Source organism: Phyllostomus discolor, chromosome 4, assembly GCF_004126475.2.
Source record: "Phyllostomus discolor isolate MPI-MPIP mPhyDis1 chromosome 4, mPhyDis1.pri.v3, whole genome shotgun sequence".
Taxonomy (NCBI): domain Eukaryota; kingdom Metazoa; phylum Chordata; class Mammalia; order Chiroptera; family Phyllostomidae; genus Phyllostomus; species Phyllostomus discolor.
The window spans coordinates 116,070,250-116,088,728 of record NC_040906.2 but is presented as its reverse complement, the minus strand read 5'-3'; the positions used below and the strand labels follow the sequence as shown (position 1 = coordinate 116,088,728).

At 50.9% G+C, this 18,479-nt stretch overlaps 2 protein-coding genes across 7 annotated transcripts; one reads left to right on the top strand and one right to left on the bottom strand.

Moving 5' to 3' along the window:
- The first annotated feature begins 1,506 nt into the window (after positions 1-1,506).
- Positions 1,507-5,397, top strand: CRIP3 (cysteine rich protein 3). Of its 5 annotated transcripts, XM_028511017.2 has the most exons (8): positions 2,511-2,568; positions 2,820-2,914; positions 3,313-3,370; positions 3,466-3,597; positions 4,383-4,454; positions 4,582-4,676; positions 4,775-4,832; positions 5,007-5,397. In XM_028511017.2, the coding sequence occupies exons 1-8, from the start codon at positions 2,526-2,528 to the stop codon at positions 5,066-5,068; spliced, it is 615 nt and encodes a 204-aa protein (XP_028366818.1). In that variant the 5' UTR covers positions 2,511-2,525; the 3' UTR covers positions 5,069-5,397. The 5 variants fall into 5 exon arrangements, with proteins under 5 accessions (XP_035880010.1, XP_035880008.1, XP_035880007.1 ...); XM_036024117.1 differs by lacking the exon at positions 4,775-4,832 and having other exon boundaries at positions 1,507-2,568; XM_036024115.1 differs by having other exon boundaries at positions 1,507-2,568; positions 4,582-4,832.
- Positions 5,398-5,672: 275 nt separating this feature from the next.
- SLC22A7 (solute carrier family 22 member 7) lies at positions 5,673-11,445 on the bottom strand. Of its 2 annotated transcripts, XM_028509720.2 has the most exons (10): positions 11,004-11,444; positions 10,270-10,373; positions 9,980-10,134; positions 9,698-9,866; positions 8,819-8,942; positions 8,414-8,523; positions 7,763-7,977; positions 7,512-7,620; positions 6,580-6,786; positions 5,673-6,144 (listed from the first exon to the last, which is right to left on the bottom strand). In XM_028509720.2, exons 1-10 carry the CDS (start codon positions 11,394-11,396, stop codon positions 6,090-6,092), a joined length of 1,641 nt encoding a protein of 546 aa, XP_028365521.1. In that variant the 5' UTR covers positions 11,397-11,444; the 3' UTR covers positions 5,673-6,089. The 2 variants fall into 2 exon arrangements, with proteins under 2 accessions (XP_028365521.1, XP_035880006.1); XM_036024113.1 differs by lacking the exons at positions 9,698-9,866; positions 9,980-10,134 and having other exon boundaries at positions 11,004-11,445.
- Positions 11,446-18,479: the final 7,034 nt, after the last annotated feature.

Below are 18,479 nucleotides of genomic sequence, written 5' to 3'. Positions count from 1 at the left end.
GGAGACTAAAACTGTTATATTTTTTAAGCTTGTTAAGAAGAAGAAGAAGCCCTGCAAGGAACACTTATAAATCTAAGGATCTTGAAATATTCCTCAAAACAAGAAATAAATAATGAGAGCCCTGGCTGGTGTGGCTCAGAGGATTGAACGCCGGGCTGCAAACCAAAGGGTTGCTAGTTCAATTCCCAGTCAGGGCACATGCCTGGGTTGTGGGCCAGATCAGGTCCCCAGTAGGAGGCGCTCAGGAGGCAACCACACATCGATGTTTCTCTTCCTCTTTTTCTCCCTCCCTTCTCCTCTGTCTAAAATAAAATAAATAGAATCTTTAAAAAAAATGAGAAAGTGTACAAAAGTTTCTTTCACAGTGTGCAAGCCTTCCACGTTTGGAAATCAGTGAGGAGGATAAAACAAGTGTTACAAGCAAAAAGTACTGATGAAGACAAGTGAAGGAAACAGGAATGTTGAGTGGAAGTTCATAGACACCAGTCCCATCCCCATTGCCCAGTTGAGGGGATTGAAGTTCAGAGAGACTGTTGGATTCCAGACACAAATTGGACTCCTTTCACCAAGCAGTGCATAGCACTGTAGCCCTTACTTCACAAAACAGAGAAACTTACTCCAGAGAAATCTTCATCTCATTATGATACTTCATCAAGGGGTTATCTACTCTGCTGGAGCACAATGTAACCAACTCACTCTTCTGTTCCTCATTTGCTGGGCTAGCCATTGTTTTTTAATAAAGTAGTTCACTTCAGGTGTTATTATTGAAATATATTATACTCAAACATTGAGATATTTATATACCATAAAGTTTACTCTTTTGAGGTGTATAATTCATTTTCTTAGTATATTCATGAGGTTGTGCAACTATCACCACTGTCTAATTCCAGATCATTTTCATCTCCTTGTAAAGAGACCTCATATGCATTAGCAGATACTCCCAATTGCCCCCTCCCCAAACCCCAAGCAACCAACCAACCAGTAATCTCTGTTTTCATGGATTTTCGTATTCTAGATATTTCATGTAAATGGAATCACAAAATGTATGGTACTATGCGTCTGGCTTCCTTCACTTAACAGTGTTTTTATGGTTCATGTTAGTGGCATGTATCAGTGCTTCATTCCTTTTTATAGCTGAATGATATTCTTTCATGGTTATACCACATTTTGTTAGTTAGGTTGTTTCCAGCCTTTAGCTATTGTCAATGGAAGTACTATGAACATTCATGTACAAGTTTTTGTGTGGACAAATGCTTTCATTTCTCTTAGGTATATACCTAGGAGTGCAATTGCTGGATATTATGGTAACTCTATATTTACTTTTCTGAAGAATTGCCAGACTCTTTTCTAAGTGCTGCACTATTTTACATTCCCATCAACAGTGTATGAGGGATCCAATTTTGCTACATCCTCACTAACACTTGTTATTACTTTTTTTATTATAGTCATTCTAATAGGTGTAAAATGACATCTCATTGTGGTTCTGATTTTCATTTCCCTAATGACTAATGATGTTAGGCATCTTTTCATGTGCTTCTTGGCCATTTGTGTATGTTCTTTGGAAAAATATCTATTCAAATGCTTTGCTCATTTTCTAATTGGGTTGTCTTTTTATTATTGAGTTGTAACAGTCCTTTATATATTGGGGTAAAACAGATATTACAGATATTTATCTGCAAATATTTATCTCCCATTCTGTGAGTTTTAATTTTTGAAGTGTCTTTTGAAGCACTGCTGAGCTATTTTTAATAAATATTAAAATATCTTAAGACAAACTAAATTAGGACTGTGTAATTGGGGTCTAAATTATACACTTAAATTTAATAAGCATTGTAATTTTACAAGCAAACTATTGTTTGCAGACCACACTTTGAGGCTTCCAAATTAAGGGTCTCGAGTTCATGATGATAGATAGCTATTGCTTTTATAGCGTTTATATATGACAGGTGGGTGCTGTTTGGGCACTCTTCATGTATTAACGTATATAATTCTCACAACAATCCTATGATGTAGAGAATTACCATGATACGCACTGTACCAAACAGAGGCAGAGAAAGTTGAAGCAATTTGCCTGAAGCCAAAGAGTAAGTAAGTAGCAGGTGTGGGCCCCGGATTCCGTTGCTCTCAGCCACCTGCAAAACTGCCAAAGTGGAATTAAATCATCCCTAAACCCTCACTTTGGCTTTGAAATAATAGTGCTTCCGTGGCATCTACCACTCGAGGTGTTTTCCCTCTCAGTACCAAGCCAGGTGTCTTCATTACTCCCTCCTCACGAAGTCTGGCTTCAGGACCCTCTCACTTTGCCAACTGTCAAGAGGCTTTAGTGTGTGGAAATAATTGCGAAGTCGCCTGTGTCCCCCAGGTGGAGTAGTGCTAAATTTCTGGCGGCTAATGGGCTTCAAGGAGCAGTGGATTCAGCCCAATGAGGCTCGAAGCTGAGCCATGGGTGGAGCCAGCAGAGGGGGAGGAACGGAGTCCCTGTGGGGTGCCCACTTTGTGCAGAGCCGGCTGCCTTCAGCGGAGCCATGAGTTGGACCTGCCCACGTTGCCAGCAACCCGTTTTCTTTGGTGAGGCCCGGGCTGAGGAGGGGGAGAAGACTGGGCCGCTGGGTTCCCGGAGCACACGAGGAGCTGCTGAAGGGTGTGATCCCAGACCCCCGTTCCACCTATGGGGCATGGCACTCTGGTGGGAAGGAGCTGGCCTCCTGGAGACACTCCCCACTTCCTCTGGGGAGCAGGATGGAGCAGAAGGGGAAAGGAGGGCTCCCCCTGCTTGGCTTGGCTGCCCTGAAGTCCCAGTTCCACCTTGTTCCCCACAGCGGAGAAGGTGAGCTCCCTGGGCAAGAACTGGCACCGCTTCTGCCTGAAATGTGAGCACTGCCACAGTGTCCTGTCCCCAGGAGGGCATGCAGAGGTGAGACCTATGTCTGTCACTGTCTCCCAGGTACTAGCCCCATTGCCCACCTGGAGGCTCACCAAAGGCAATCTCAGTAGCCAGCTCCCAAGACCACCGCCATTTAGAGGGTGGGCTCCACACCAGCCAGGATTTGGGGACCCTGAGTTTTGCTGGTGGACTCCATGCCATTTGAGGGGAAGGAGGGGGCAGCGACACTGCTTCCTGCCCTGCCCTTGCTCTTTTCCCCTGACTACAGTGGCAATTCTAGCACATCAACACATCCTGACCCCTCCCATTCCCACCAGCCCAGGCCAGGGGACCAACACACCTGGCAGCCTTTTGGGGGGAAAGGCCTGTGGAGCATGGGAGAAGGTCCCTTGGCCCTGAGCAACCCCCTTTCCTCTGCTTGTGCCTAGCACAACGGGAGGCCGTATTGCCACAAGCCATGCTATGGGGTTCTCTTTGGACCCAGGGGTAAGTACCAGCCAGGAAGGAGGCAGAGGGCAGCAGAAACCTTCCCTGTGGCAAGGGAGCTGGAGACTCAAGCCTGACCTCCCTTCTCTCTGCAGGGGTGAACATTGGTGGTGTGGGCTCCTATCTCTACAATTCCCCTATTCCCACCCCTGCCAGCACCATTCCTCTCGGCCCCAGCAGCTTCAGTCCTCCAAGGCCCAGGACTGGCCTCCCCAAGGGCAAGAAAGGTAAGTGAGGCTGGACCCCAGCTACCCCTCCTGAGCTTTTCGGGGCTGGAACACGGTGGGGCCAGGTGGCAATCTCACATAGTCATCTGCCTCATTCCTACAACTTTGTTCATGGATGGCAAAATCTTGTATTATCTGCAACTCCTTTTTTTATGTTCCCTCATGTCAGCTGTTGAGTTCAGAGGTAAAAGTGGGCAGATGGCATTACCACCCCCCATTTTACAGGTGAGGAAACTGAGGTCCAGAGAGGGCAGGTGACCTTGTATAGTCACAGCTAGTCAGAGGCAAAGCTGGCCTGGAACTCAGGCCTCTCCCAGGCCAATGCCATGGAAGAAGAGACTTATGAGTGAGGAGTCATTGAGACAGGGCCAGCCCCTCACATTCTTCTACTGCTCCCCTCTCCCTGTTCTTTTCTGCTGTCCCCCGCAGTGGGCAATGACACCGTGCTCCCCAACACCTGACACCCCTGCCCTGGCCAGCTCCTATATCAGTTCAGGTTTCCTGAGGATTGAGTTGCTGACGGCGTTGGGCTGGTGGGCATCTGAGCCCCTGGGAGGATGAGAAGGAAGCAGGTGGTCCCTCTTGCATATAGGGGTGGGACAGGAGGTGGGTCCGAGGAGACTCAGCTCTGTCTGAGGAAGGCATACTTATGACTACCTGGGTGGGAGGCTCTGGGGTGAGCATGGCTGTTGGAAGAGGACAGTGCCATATGCAGGCTGGTGCTAGAGGGCCCTACTTAGGCCTAGCCCCCACTCAGCCCTAGCCAGGGCCTCTTCTCCTTAAAGGCCCCTTGCACATGAAGACATACACTGGGGAGACCTCATTGTGCCCTGGCTGTGAAGAACCTGTCTACTTTGGTAAGTGACAAGGGAAAATGTGGAGAGGGGAGAAAGTGCAAGGTGGGCATCAAAGGGCAGGGAGGTAGTGCAAGGCAGGTGGTTCTCCTGCCCTGCCCCTAGGGCTACTACCTCTCTCTACCACCAGCTGAGAAGGTGATGTCTTTGGGCAGAAATTGGCACCGACCCTGTCTGAGGTGCCAGCGCTGCCGGAAGACCCTGACTGCTGGGAGTCATGCTGAGGTGAGCAAGGAAGGGATGGGCTGTTATGTTGGGAGGAGAGAGGCTGGAGATAGAAAAAGAACTGCGCTGAGAGGGCTCTCTTTCTCTCTGTGTCCCAGCATGATGGCGTCCCCTACTGCCACATCCCCTGCTACGGCTACCTGTTTGGCCCCAAAGGTGGGCAGTTCCACCCTAGATGCTGGGCCTAAAGTATGGCATGTGGGTCTGTGGTTATGTGTGGACAACTTCCCCTGTAGTCAGACATATCCCAGGTCCTTCCCAGTTCCCTCTAGCCCTCAGCCCAGTGCCCTCCATCCCCAAGGCCCTTGGTGATGGGGCTTTCTCCCTCAGGTGTGAACATTGGTGATGTGGGCTGCTACATCTATGACCCCGTGGAGATAAAATCCAAATAAGATGCTCACAGGAGAGGTCACCCTGACTTGGGCCTCCAGCCATCCCCTCCATGGTTCAATGGGAGCTACAGAATTCTTCAGTCCCGTGGAGGTAGGGGAAGGTGGGATTCTGGCAGCCTGGGCCTCAGCTCCATGGCAGACCGAAAAGTCTAGACTTTCCCTGCCAAGTCATCCCTTTCTCATGCCTATCTGCTCAGGGGAATTGAGCCACTTCATTTTGAAGGGTGGCTTCCTGGCCTTCCCAATTCCTTTCCCCAGCAAATTATATAACTTCAAGGTACTCATAAAACTTGTTTGTCCTGGCTTCTCCAATAAAATGTTGACTCCCATGCCTTCAACTCTTCTTTGGGCATAGACAGTGGGTTGGAGGGTGGATAGTGTGGGGATGGGGGATGCATTACCTTGCAAATTGCCAACCACGGAGCAAAGAACTCTGTTCTCCAGGTTCCCTGGCCCCGACATCAGGCAGCCCCCAGCACCACACAGTGGACAGCATGCCCACAGCCCTGTTGGTACCAGAGGTCATCATAGGACAGCCCCTTCTTTAGCACCACCTCAGAAGAACCTTATTCAGCAACTCACTGAGTATAGCAACAGATAGATCTTGTGGTGAGGTCTGTTCAGAAGCTTCATTGTCCATTTGATAGATGAACAGACTGAGGTCCAAAAAGGGAAAGCCACATGCCCAAGGTCACACAGCAAATCAGTGGCAAAGCGGAAGCCAGCACCAGACTCAATGGCTTCCCATCCAGGGCTTGTCCCACAGCTCCATACTGATGCCCCAACCTAGAGGCACAGTCCCACCAGCTATGAGAGAGGTGCCAGAATTCTCCAGCAGCCCACTGCATTCTGGGAAGTTGCTCTATTGCTAGAAGTTGGATGAGCACAGAGAAGGGCATAGAGAGCAAATTTGACCTTGAGCAGGGAGCTCTATGCCTCCAGCCCCTGGTCACAGGGCTTTCCCTTTTGCTCTCACAGCCCCTGATGCAGAACTTCTGTGGAAGGATGCTCCTTAAGCCACTCAGTCGTGGACCTGCTTCATGGGCATCTGTTCCTCCTGAAGGCTGGATGGGGCACTGGGGAGAAAGGAGCCATGAGAAATGGTGGGGTTTAGCCTCCAAGCCTGCCACCCCAGCCTGCCCCGTCAGTGCTGGCCTAGGGCTTCCTCAGTCCTGGTATATAAACATGTACTCCCACAAGTGACTCCCACACATGCTTGTACATATCCCTGATGTGTAGGCATACCTGAATGTGCACACATCCACCTCTCCCTGGATAGTCTTGGGTATTTATATACACACACACACGGACTCATGTTTGCTTTTGTTTTCTTTTTTACACACAGTTGACATACTGTGTGTATGTCATCATACAGGTGTGTGACACAGGTCATGCACCTGTGCGTACCTACATACATGTACCAGATACATACATGCAGACATGTCTTCCTCTGAATCCCACCTAAGGTGTCAGGTACCTGAGCACCCATACCCACATGCATGTGCACATACCTCTTCCTCTCCACGTCCTGGATGGTCTCTGGCAGCTGCGCCTGCCTTGTCTCGGGCAACAGGAGAGCAGTAAAGGCAGCCAGCAGGGCAATCCCCCCATAAGTGAGCTTGGGCAGTGGCAGCCATACTCCATCCAGCAAGGCTACCAGTGGAGCCAAAGAGCCGCCCAGCCGGCCCACCAGTGCAGTCAGCCCCATCCCTGTCTGTCTGTTCAGAGAAAGGATGGGGGGGTTGGTGCCCACAGTTGCTTGTGGTAATTGCCTCATAGGTCTCCCTGCACAGGGCTGGCAGGGGGTACTCCTCTGGTACCCTCTTACCCCCCAAGGCAGCTAAGAAAGCTGGGGCTTCTTTTAGGTGGTCTTCCCACCAAACCCCTGGCCAGGAGCACCTAAGCTAACACCCACCAGAGGATGAGGCCCCATTCTGCCAAAGTATCAGTCAGGTATCACTGAAGGAAAAGAAACATCGCCAGAAAGTGATGGGAACGGGGTCAGCAGCTCATACACACTCTGCCATGTTGTTAGAGAATGCAAAGTTTTCTAATACCCAGCTACCTACAACTCTCCTCTTCACCTGCCAATAGCTAGTTGAAAGGGCCCCAGGCCATATGTTCTGAGACAACTCCCAAGGGCAGCGCCGCCTAGGCTGTGGGGGACGTGATGGGGTGGGCAGGTAGGGCTTTTGCCACCATTTTCTTTTTTAAAAAGCCCAGAGAAGTTTTCTGACCTTGCTCGGGGTCATTTAGTAAAAATAAAATGCCCCTGCCTTCTCACAGATTGAGGCAGAGGCCGATTAGCTCTGTATTCCGAGTGTGGCGCAAGGAATGGGCGAGAGGACTGGGCTACACTGTGTTGTGTGTATGTGGGCATGTTGGTAAAAGATGAGGCCAACAAACTCTCCCCAGGCTTGCCAGGGACCCAGGTTCCCCTCACCTGAGCACAGTAGGGTACAACTCCGAGGTAAACAGGTAGGCAGTGGTGAAGGCAGCTTCAGAAAAACCTTTCCCTATCACCGCCAGGGTGGTGCTCCAGGACACCATCTCTGGAGGAAAAGAGGTTCAGGCAGTGAGGCTCCCAGGACTGGAACTGGAGTCTCCAGAGAGAATGAGGCTTCGGGATTGGGCGGGGCTTCTTGGCCAGGGGGCGGGGCATCCGGGAATGGGCGGGGCCCGTGCCAGGCCTACCTGAGGACACCAGCAGCCTGGTGCCGAAGGAGAGGGCGCTGCCCAGCAGTGCTCCTGCGATTGTGAGGCGGCGTCCTGCGTGGCGCACCGACAGGTAGACCAGCAGCTTGGCAGGCAGCTCCACGGCCCCGAACAGCAGCTGCGTCTGATACACATTCAGCCCCAGCCCCGACAGGTCCAGGCTCAGGCCGTAATAGGAGAAGTTCACTGCAAACCTGAGAGGTGTCCAGGTCATGATGCCACTCAGGGGCCTCTTTCCCACCCACCTTGTCCTCTCAGGGAGCCTTGGCCTTTTAGAGTGACTGCCACTTCCGCCTAGTGGCCAAAGTGCCTTAGCCTAATCTTCACAGCAACCCTGTGAGGTAGGAACTAAAGTTTGGTAAAGTGTCCTCTTACCAAAGGGGCAACTGTTCTAGGTCTCGATAAGGAAGTGGCAGAGCCTTAATTTGAACCCACCTGTCTCTGATGCCTGCTCCATCTGCTGACCTTCCAGAGCCCCATCCCCTCCGCCCCTCCGCCTACTACCCCTACCCTGGCCCTCCACAGTTACAGTTCAGGGGTCCGTTTCCATCACACTCAGCCTCATCCTGATGTCGGCCCCTCCCTCCACTCCTCTGCACCCTGCCTGGCCCAGGCCAGCTCCCTCCTCACCACACCACCATGCAGCACAGTGAGATGTGTCGGAGCCGTGGTGTCCGGAACAGGTCTAGGTATGAAGGTCTTTGGACCACCCGCTCTGTAGCTGCCACTTTGCTCAGCTCCTGGTGGGGGAGGAGGAGAATTTGTGACATGGAGTTGACTGTGGCCTTAGCAAGGCACATTGCTCTCTCTGGGTCTCTATTCCTTCCTCCTTCATTGGAGGGGAGGGATGTACGTGAGAGCTGAGTAGGGTAAGCAACGTCAAGGGTCAAGCCCACCAGAGAACATCATGGGAGAACCTACACTCAAGCAGGGAGCTTTTCCTGCACACACAACAGTGGGCCCCAGAAAGGGGGTGCTTGACACAGGCCATGCGCACGCATGTACTTGCATGTGCTCACACACATTCACCCTCACCTCCAGGCTCAGGCTGTCCTCACCCACAGGCCGCCCATTGAGCCTGGCGCAGTGGAGCAGGTACCTGTGGGCCTCCTCCAAACGGCCCTGCGTCAGGAGCCAGCGTGCAGACTCAGGCACCCACCTGGGGGACAGTGGGGGGCCCTTCAGTCAGTCAGCACCCTGAGACATGTCTCCCTCCGGGGCACACCACAGGCTGTCCCCTCAAGGATGCCCCCCCTGGAACACCTCCCCAGCCCTCCTGACCTGATGAACTTTTATTCATTCTTTAAAACCAAACTTAAAAGCCACCTTTTCCCACACTTCTTTGCCCAGGCCTAGGTTCTCCACAGTCCAGGACTCCCTTCTCTACTCAGCTAAACTGGTCTCACCCAAGCCCCCAGGAAGAGTAACCCACTTTTCCCACAGGTGGCAGGAGGGTTTGGATGAAGAGAGACAGACATACAAACATACCCAGACGGTTCATCCAAAGCCATTTCCTTTGGAGAAGGCAATGAAATGCCCACCCTGCCTGGCCTTCCACCCTCCTACTTGGACTTTCTACCTCTGTGCTGGCCTTGTCCTTATCCCCACCCCATCCCGGGCCCCGGCCTCCGTTTGTGTTTGGTTCTGTTTCTCGTATGTCCGTCTCCATCTGCCCCTCTGAAGCTTTCAGTCCTGGTCTGCGTCACTCACTGCCTCTCACTGGTTCTGTCTCTGTCTCTCTATATTTTGTTCTGTGTTTCTCTGCATCTCATGTATTGGTCTGTGTCTGTCTCTTGGTCACTGACTGTTTCTCATTCTCTTTGTCTCTGTCTCCTTGTTTTCAAATCTCAGTCTCTGATTAATTCTGTCTCTGGCTCTTGTATCTCCCATTCCCCACCTGCCCACAGGCCTCACCAGAGGCTGAGGATGCCTGGGACACAAGGCAGGGTGACAGCCAGCAGAAGCCATCGCCAGTCCCGAATCAGGTACCCGACCAGTGCCAGCAGCATCACGCCCCCCGTCCAGAAGGTGCTGCTCAGGACACCTGCTACAGTGCGGTGTTCCACGTCCAGCCACTCCAGCTCTGGGCCCACAGCCGAAGATAAGAAGACAGCAAGGACAGATGGGCTTAGTCTCACCCTTGACAGTTGCCTCCCTCTGCCCCTCTAGGTCCTGTTTGTTCTTCGCCTGCCTCACCCAGTGGCATCACGATGATGGTGAAGCCCGCCAGGGCAGTGCCAGTGAGGGTGCGGATGACTGCAAACATAATATAGCTGACGGAGGCTGCGGATGCCAGGCCCATCACCAGGGTACTCACATAGGCCACCAGCAGCAGACGGCGCCGCCCAAACCTGCACCGGGGTCACACAGGGTTAGCTCCCTGTAGAGGGGAGGTCCCCAGACAGAGGGAGACTAGGCCCCGACCCCAGCCAGTGGGAGAAGGTTCTCCACCCCACTCCCTTATCACCCACCCCAGCTCACCCCACCTGTCAGACAGGTATCCGAAGGCCACAGCCCCCACCAGCACACCGGCGAAGAAGAAGGTGGAAGCGGCTCTGTTCAGGCCCTTCTGCTCACACACGAGGTCCCACTGCAGGGTCAGGCAAGGAGGGGCCTCCCATGGGAACAGGCCCCTCTCCAGCTGACTCCAACCCCTCTCCAGACCCTGGGGCCTTCTGGGGTCCACAGTGCCATGCTGGTACCTCCATGTCAGATAATCAAACCCCAACTGTTCACCCCATCTTGGGGGGGTGGGACACTGCCTCTCCCCAGTCCCACAACCACAGCTTCTGCCCATGGAGGGCCTTGGCCGTGACAACAGGGGTCCTGTCCTTCCTCAGAGAGGTTCTGCCCCCACCTGCACACCTCTCCAGGTGGGTTATGTAAATCCCTGACCTCGGGTCCAAAAGAGGAAGGAAAAGTAGGAGGCCTCCATTGTTCCTCCACCTCTCACTGCAGACACACCCTTCTCAATTCCCAGCCGCAGCTCCCCGGAGTCACCTTAGGCCTTCCCTGCCTTAATCACTTCCCACTAAATAATAGCGGCTCGCAGGTATGGGTTCCTTACTACAAGCTCAGTGCTTTAAATTCATAAGCCTTACCTACAGATGGGAAAACTGAGACTCTCAGAAGTAATGTGTCTAATGCCCACATAGTAATCACCCAAGGCAATGGCAGACCCATCCCACTCACGTGTCCCCCAGTCTCCTGGCCTGGGTACCTCGGTTGCAATGGTGGAGGAGAACTCTGAGTGGTCATACTCCCAGCCCTGAGGGCACGGCACTGTGGAGGTCTCATCCTGCTGCTCCCTGTGACTCTGCCCTTCTCCCCACAGTGTAGTGTTGGGGAGGGCCTGCGGGGAGGTGAAGCGGAGACAGGAGCTGAGACTGCCATCGGGCTCCCGGGGAAGGTAGGCTTCCAACCATGCGTCCTGGTGGCTGAAGTTGACAGGGGTGTCAGGCAGGGCACAACGGTGGGCAGGCACAGCAGCCAGGAAGATGGGCAGAAGGAAGTGCATGGGCATCAGTATGCGAGGCAGGGCCAGCAGGACCACATTCCGAAGCTGGAAAGGCCCAAAGCCGCCCACCTGGTCTAGCAGCTCCTCAAATCCCATACTAGCCACCTACTAACTGTCCCCAGTGTGCACTCCCTCTGTAGTATCAGCTCAGCTCACCCACCACTTGGACCCTTGGACTCTGGAGGTGGGAGCAAACAAAAATGGACAGGAGCCTGCAGCCACATTCCAGCCTCCAGGGGCTGGCCCGAGACTGGGCGTTTCCCAGCTGCCTGGTCTCCAGGGATGCCTGCCTGTGTAGCCCAGTGCCTGCGAGGAGAGGGCTGCCATCCATTATTCAGAGCACATGGCTCCATGGCTCTCGGACTCACATAGTGGTGCTCAGAGAACAAGTGGGGCTGCCTCAGAGGCTGCCATGGTGGCTAGCAAGGTGTGAAGGAGACAAGCCCCTTACCCTTCAGTCAGCAAAGCCCCAAGGGTCCCAAGGGTCCCTGAGAAGAAGAATCTTCCAGGTATGGTGCCAGCTCTTCTTGGATGCCCTTTGTCCTATGAAACCCTGGCCAGCAGCCTAGGATTCAAAACCAGGCAAAAGGTTTACTGCTGAGCCAGCAACGAGGACTCTGTACCCTGTTATTTATTTATTTCAAAGAGAGAAAGAGAGGGAGAGGAACATCAGTGTGTGAGAAAAACATTAGTCGGTTGCCTCTCTCACGTCCCCAACTGGGGACCACAACCCAGGCATGTGCTCTGACTGGGAATCAAACCAGCGACCTTTCAGTTTGCAGGCTGACGCTCAGTCCACTGAGCCACACCAGCCAGGGCTGTATGCTGTCAGATTTATGTCCCCACCTGGAGCTTATGCCCTGGCCTGAGACACACCTGGAGCCACACTGGGCAGCCTGGCTAATCTGGGGATCCCAGGCCCATCACCCTCCCACTTCTTCACTCAAGGGCTCTTCCCATACACACAGTCCCTCCTGCTGCCCCCACCCCTATTTTCAGGAGCTTCCTAAATTACCCCTGAGGGGGTGGGGAGGAGAGTGTTTGCCAAGGTACCTGCAATGCTCAGGGTTTGTCTGATCTTCCCCATTCAGTTATCACTCGTGGCTCTGCCACAGCAGAAACCAGCAATGTCAAATTGTTTTATCTGATTTTCCAAACACCAGGTTGGCAGAGCTGGGAGGCTGTCAAATGGTGTTCCACGGTCTCCAGATTTCTAAGCAAATAAGCTTCAAAGGGGCCCAAGCTTTTTAAAAAATTGAAAATGACTAATTTAATCTAGCCCCCACTTCACGCAGATAAGGAAGTAGGGTGTGTGGCTTGCTGGTTGGCCCTAGGCTGGGTTTGCCCAGAGAGCTCTGTGAAGAGAGTTGAATCGGTGCCGTGGTGTGTGTTCACGGTGGTGCTAACAGGCATGAGGGTGAGCGCAGTGATTTGGAGGTGGTGACGGGAGGTGATAAGAGATATTCGTTGAGTCTCTAGTGCAACCTAAGCACTCGGTCAGGTACAAAGACTCCTCAGACACAATCCCTGCCCTCAGTGAGTGTACCATCTAGCAGGAGGGCTAAAACAAGTTATATTCCTCTAGTCTCATCCCTTTCAACCCACGCTCCACACACCCGCCACGATGAACATTTTAGAACAAGTGTGACCAGGCAATGTCTCTGTTTAAAACCCTTCATGTGTCTCAGTTGGTTGGAGCGTCATCCCATCAACCGAAAGGTCACGGTTTCAATCCTTGGTTGGGGCACATACCTAGATTGCAAGTTCGATCCCCTGCCCAGTCAGAGTGCATATGGGAGGCAACAAATGAATGTTTCTCTCTCACACCGATATTTCTCTCTCTTTCTCTCCCCCTTCCTCCCTCTCTAAAATCAATAAACAGATTTTGAAAATAATTTTTAGCCCTGGCTGGTGTGGCTCAGTAGTTTGAGTGCTGGCCTATGACTGAAAGGTCGCTGTTTCAATTCCTGGTCAGGGCACATGTTTGGGCTGCAGGCCAGGTTCCCAGTAGGGGGCTCATGAGAGGCAACTACACACTGATGTTTCTCTCCTTCTCTTTCTCCTTCCCTTCCCCTCTCTCTAAAAATAAATATATAAAATCTTTTTTAAATAATAAATGTTAATAAATAAATAAAACCCTTCATCAGCTCCCAGGCAAGGGTGAAAGTCTAAATCCCTAGCTTGGCCCTCACAGCCTTGAAGCCTGGCTTCTCTCCAGCCCGTCTCTGGCCCCTCCTCACCATACTCCCTTCCCTCCAATTCCCGGAACACCCCAGCCTGTTGGCACATCACACCTCGGTGCAGTCCCTTGAGCAGGCCTCCCTCTCGTTCACCTGGTAGATGCCCAAGACGCCTTGGAGACCAGCTCTAGAGCCCTGTCCATTGGCTCTTGCCCACACATGATCCCCACACTGTTGATTCCTCCCTATTTAATACTATATAATCATAGTATTTATATAAAAATAATAAAACACCATAACACTTTCAGCTCCTGAGAGGTAAGTTTTGCAGCCATCATCATTTCCATGGTCTACCCAGTGTCTCCACAGGGGAACCCTCAGGTTTTTCCACAGCTAGAGATAACAGCCAGCGAGGCCAGGCCTGGGCATCCGCCATGTGTCTGTTTTCACAACGGGGATTCCCCTCCCGCCTTAGCATGAGAAACAGCTGCTAGCCATATGGTGGTCCCCTATCCCTCTTTGCATCAGTGCTTGCAAGACCCAGATCTACCCCTGAAACCCCTCCTACAGAAGGTAATTGAGCATGAACTGCACCCCTGGCTTCATCCTCTTCGCTGCCTTCAGCCCATACGGCAGCTCTCATCTCTGATGTCATCAGGAGTGGGGGTGACAACGACCATGGCATGTGGAGGCAGATGATGGAGCTAGACAGGCAAGCTGTGAAATGCCAAGAGTCCAACCAAGAGGGTAAATAAGCTCTAAATCACCAATTAAGAATTGGTTTGTGCTTTTTTCTTTTTTTTTAATTTTATTTTAATTGTTGTTGCAGTACAATTTTCTATCTTTTATGCCCAGCCCACCCACCCAGCCCTCCCAAGAATTGGTTTTAATTAAATTTTTAACTCTCCCCATCCTCCTCCAACCTGGAAATTCAAACCTGAGCTCAGAGGTCAAGATTGAGACCTTCATTTATACCAGACCAGGTGGGAAGGAGCCTCTTGCACTGGAAAAATAACAGCTCTTTAGTCGGAATGATTACTGGTATTGTTACTGTGGGAGGGTTTGGGAAAGAATAAGTTCCTAAGATAAACAATTTCTGATTTGGGATTGTTTTGCAATAGGGACTTCTTATACTTTAGGGCTTCTGACTCTTTTACCCCTCTCTGCCTTAAGTGACCGCAGATGACCTCCTCATCTTAGTTGGGGTTTCATTGACCATTAATCACTGCTATACCCATGTAATCACCTCCTACATTGGTGGTGGTGGTAATGGTGGAATCAGTTGTAGAGGAAAGTATGATGATGGGATGGTGTAGTAGTGATGGGGGTGGGAACACTAGTGGTAGAATTGATGCTGATAGGGTGACTGGAGTAGTGATGGGGGTGGTTGGGGGTGAAGGATGAGGGGCATGGGGCCAGGGCTAGTGGTAACAGTGAGTGGTTATGAGGGCAGTGGTGATGATGAGGATTATATAGATGATACTGATAGGGAGATGATGAAGATGTATAAGCTCCCTGGCAGCAAGGATCTTGTTAATGATTATGTCTTCAGAGCCTAGTGGAGGTGAGGGTGATGGCGATGGTGATGGTGGTGACGATGGTGATGGAGCCTAGTTTGGGAGACAGGTATCTGTGATTTGAGTGATGAATGCCAGTAATGCTGGGTAATAGAGTTAGAGGTGGGTGAGGGAGATAGAGGTGACGACTGTGATAAAATTCATGGTGGTGGTAATGGGTGATGTTTCACCACTTCGGGTTTAATGGTTCATAGAATAAGGAGGAATGCAGAAGATGCCACCAGGGACTGATGAAAATGAGCTTGTATATTTCCTCCTGACCTATAGCCAAATTGCCGTGACCACGCTGACTCTCCACCCACATCACCTCATCACTTCAGACAGTGATCAGGCTCCTGCGTCTACTGAGGACTTAGAAGGTCATTCTGACCATCCTTCAATATTGAGTCAGTCTCTTGTCCTGGTCTTGTCTCCTGAGTAACCATTGGAAAAATCTCAGCAGGCCGCAGCATCTGATGATCAGAGACATGACACCCTCCGCATTCTCACCTTGGTCTCTTCTCCAAGGTGTCCCCAAGGAGCCTTTCCTCCTTATGAACAAAGGCCCCTCCAATGTCCCTGATCTTATAGCCCCTATCTGGCCCCAGACTGAGAAACCTTGCTCAAACCACTTACTTCTCTGTGCCGCTGTCTGCGGAGAAATATTTTTCTGGGGGAGTAGGGAAGGGGTCAGCCAGGAGCTGGTCCCAACATGTGGAGCATCTGGAAGGCCCTGACTGGGCCTTGGGAAGTGAGTGTGCCTGAGGAGGTCTCAGGCTCCTGGAGGAACGGGTGGGCGGGGTTCTCTGCACTCTCTAAAGCCATTCCCCCGCCCCAGGCCTGGTCCTGTCCCCTTCAGTGCCCTCTCTGCTCTCTGATTCATACCTGTGACCACCACACTGACCACAAGCAGTTCTCACACCTTCACACTTTCCTTGCCCACGCTGCTCCCTCTGCAAGAATATCCTCTCCTCCTGATCTGGCTAACTCTTACTTGTCTTTCGAAATTCAGTCTAAGCCATACTGATCTGAAGGCCTTCCTTGAAACTCCCAGTCTCCGCCTGAACCTCGTGTATCAGTGCACAGAGCACATGTAAAGTGATAGTTAATTTACAACCACCTCCTTCATGGCTCACTGTGGGTCGTCTCAGTTCCGTAAAGTGCCCCTTGTCTGGCAGCCTCTGGTACACGTGGGGCTCAGCAACAGCCTGCAGAATTAGCTGAACGAAAGAGTGAACTAATCCTTAATGAAGGATTGAAAAAATGCAAAATAATGAATGAAGGATCCATAGAAATCTTTTATTCATCCATTCTTAATAATAATAAAATAAATTTAAAATAGAGCAAGATACCATTTTTCATCTATTTGATTATTATGGGGATTTGACCTAGAATTAGACTTGGAGAAGTAAACAAAGATCAAAGTAAGGATATTAATTTTGGCACTATTTGAAATAGTGAAACATTGCAGGAAAAATCCAATGAAAAATCAACATGTAGCTGGTTGAATAGAGTATGGAATATTCATGCCATTAAAAGGGACATAAGGATCCTCATACATTATTGGTGGGAATGTAAAATGGTGCAGCCACTGTGGAAAAGTTTGGTAATTCCTCAAAATATTGAACACAGAGTTACCATATGAGCAAGCAATTCTATTTTGGATATTTTCACAGGATATATACCCAAGAGAAGTGAAAACATATATTCACACAAACACTTGTACACAAACAAATGTTCAATGCAGCATTATTCAGAATAGCCACCAAATAAAAAAAAAATCCATGATGAATGGATAAACGAAATGCGGTCTACCCATACGGTGGGATGTTTTCAGCCGTGAGGAGATAAGTACTGATAAACGCTACAATATGGACAGAAAGGAGGCAGTCACGGGAACCACCTATTGTATGATTCCAGTTATGTGAAAAGTTCAGAATAAAAACTCTATATAGAGATATAAAGCAGTAGATTAATGGTTGCTTAGGACTGGAGAGGTTGGGGGAAATGGGAGTGACCGCTACTGGATGTGGAGTTTCTTTTTGGGGTGACAGAAACATTCTAAAACTGAGCGTGGTGATGCTTGCACGGCTCTATGAATATACTACCTCTATGTGACCATATTCACAGATAGGGGGCTTTTGTGTTTTAGTTTACATGCTTTTAGCATTGCCTTTTTACTGTAAACATGCCCCACTTTTGCCATTTTGAAACAAGGAGGAAGATGGAAGCATGCGAGCACCCCACTGAAGGCTGGTGGGTCAGGCCCCAGAGCACCCCCCCCCACCCCCGCATCCACGTTGGAGAGAAGGGGGTCTGGGAGGCCACTGCCGGGGAATGGAAGATGGTTACCGGGGTTCTGGGATGTTTGAGCTGTGTCTGAATGGTCTTCTCGGAGGGAGGGCAGGACCTTGGCACCGGGGCTTCTTTACAGCTGGGCCAGGAGCCTGCCTGTGACAGAAATTTACGTATCGCCCAGATGAAAGACTCACACCTTGTGTGCCTAGAGTTCACGTGCAGAAGGTGCGGCAAGTCCCCGCACAAAAGCCTTTCCCCAAGCTTTCCTCCCAGAAGCAACTCAGGACCTCTAACTCGTCTGAATAGGGGAACATCGTACACCCAGTTGTTTGACGTAGTCTGCCTTCGAGACCAGTCCGTAGGTGTCCACAAACAGCCGCCTCCTTCGCCGCAGAGCCTCCCGTGACCCACGGTGGGCTCCCATCAGGTGGGTGACCACACTCCGCTGCTCAGCCCCACAGACAGACATCTAGGTTACATCTGACCATTTGCTTTCGCGGGCCCCCAGTCTCTCACCCAAACCGTTGGGATCAGGTTTCTTTTAGAATTCAGATTTTACACACGTGTGTGAGAGTGCGTGTATTTAGAAAGGCAATTCAGTGATATTCCATGCATTATGAAAACCCCTAATCGGATCTCAGACAGCAAACATGTACGATAAGTGAAATTAATAAAGACTGCAAATGGTCTTGTCAGGTTTGGGTAACAAATGAGTTTGTGCCAATCTAATGGGAAAACTCCTCCTTTTCAGAACTGTTTGGGCTTCAGGGTCGCAGATGTGGCTTTGTGGAGTTCTACAAAGAATACTGCGCTGAATAATTTTAGACACACAATTTTGTGTTTATAAGTATACGCATAGGATACATTTCTAGAACTGCCGGGCCACAGGCTGTGTTCATTTGTGACTTTCATAGATTTTACTAGAATAATGACCATCATTCTTCCTTGCCTGTGAGCTGCTGTCCTTCATGGTTTTCCAGACACACTTACTTTTGTCTGTTAACTTCGGGGCAGTGAAAGTTCTCCCTCCCTCCTTCTCTGGCTGTTGGGAGAGGCACCCAGAGGAGCTGAGAGAGTGCAAGCTTTGCCCTCAGAGACAGCAGGGCAGCCCCTTGCACCGGTGTGACTCTGAGCAAGCTACCTGC

Bases quoted from the DNA above. Each gene is read 5' to 3' on its own strand.
- CRIP3 (XM_036024114.1), top strand. From the start codon at position 2,526: ATGAGTTGGACCTGCCCACGTTGCCAGCAACCCGTTTTCTTTG. The intron at 3,371-3,465 runs GTAAGTACCAGC...TTCTCTCTGCAG, and splicing joins GGTTCTCTTTGGACCCAGGG to GGGTGAACATTGGTGGTGTG. The intron at 4,455-4,581 runs GTAAGTGACAAG...CTCTACCACCAG, and splicing joins TGAAGAACCTGTCTACTTTG to CTGAGAAGGTGATGTCTTTG.
- SLC22A7 (XM_028509720.2), bottom strand. From the start codon at position 11,396: ATGGGATTTGAGGAGCTGCTAGACCAGGTGGGCGGCTTTGGGCCTTTC. The intron at 8,943-9,697 runs GTGAGGCCTGTG...ACTGTCCCCCAG, and splicing joins CCAGGCATCCTCAGCCTCTG to GTGGGTGCCTGAGTCTGCAC. The intron at 8,524-8,818 runs GTGAGGGTGAAT...CTCCCCCACCAG, and splicing joins AGGACAGCCTGAGCCTGGAG to GAGCTGAGCAAAGTGGCAGC.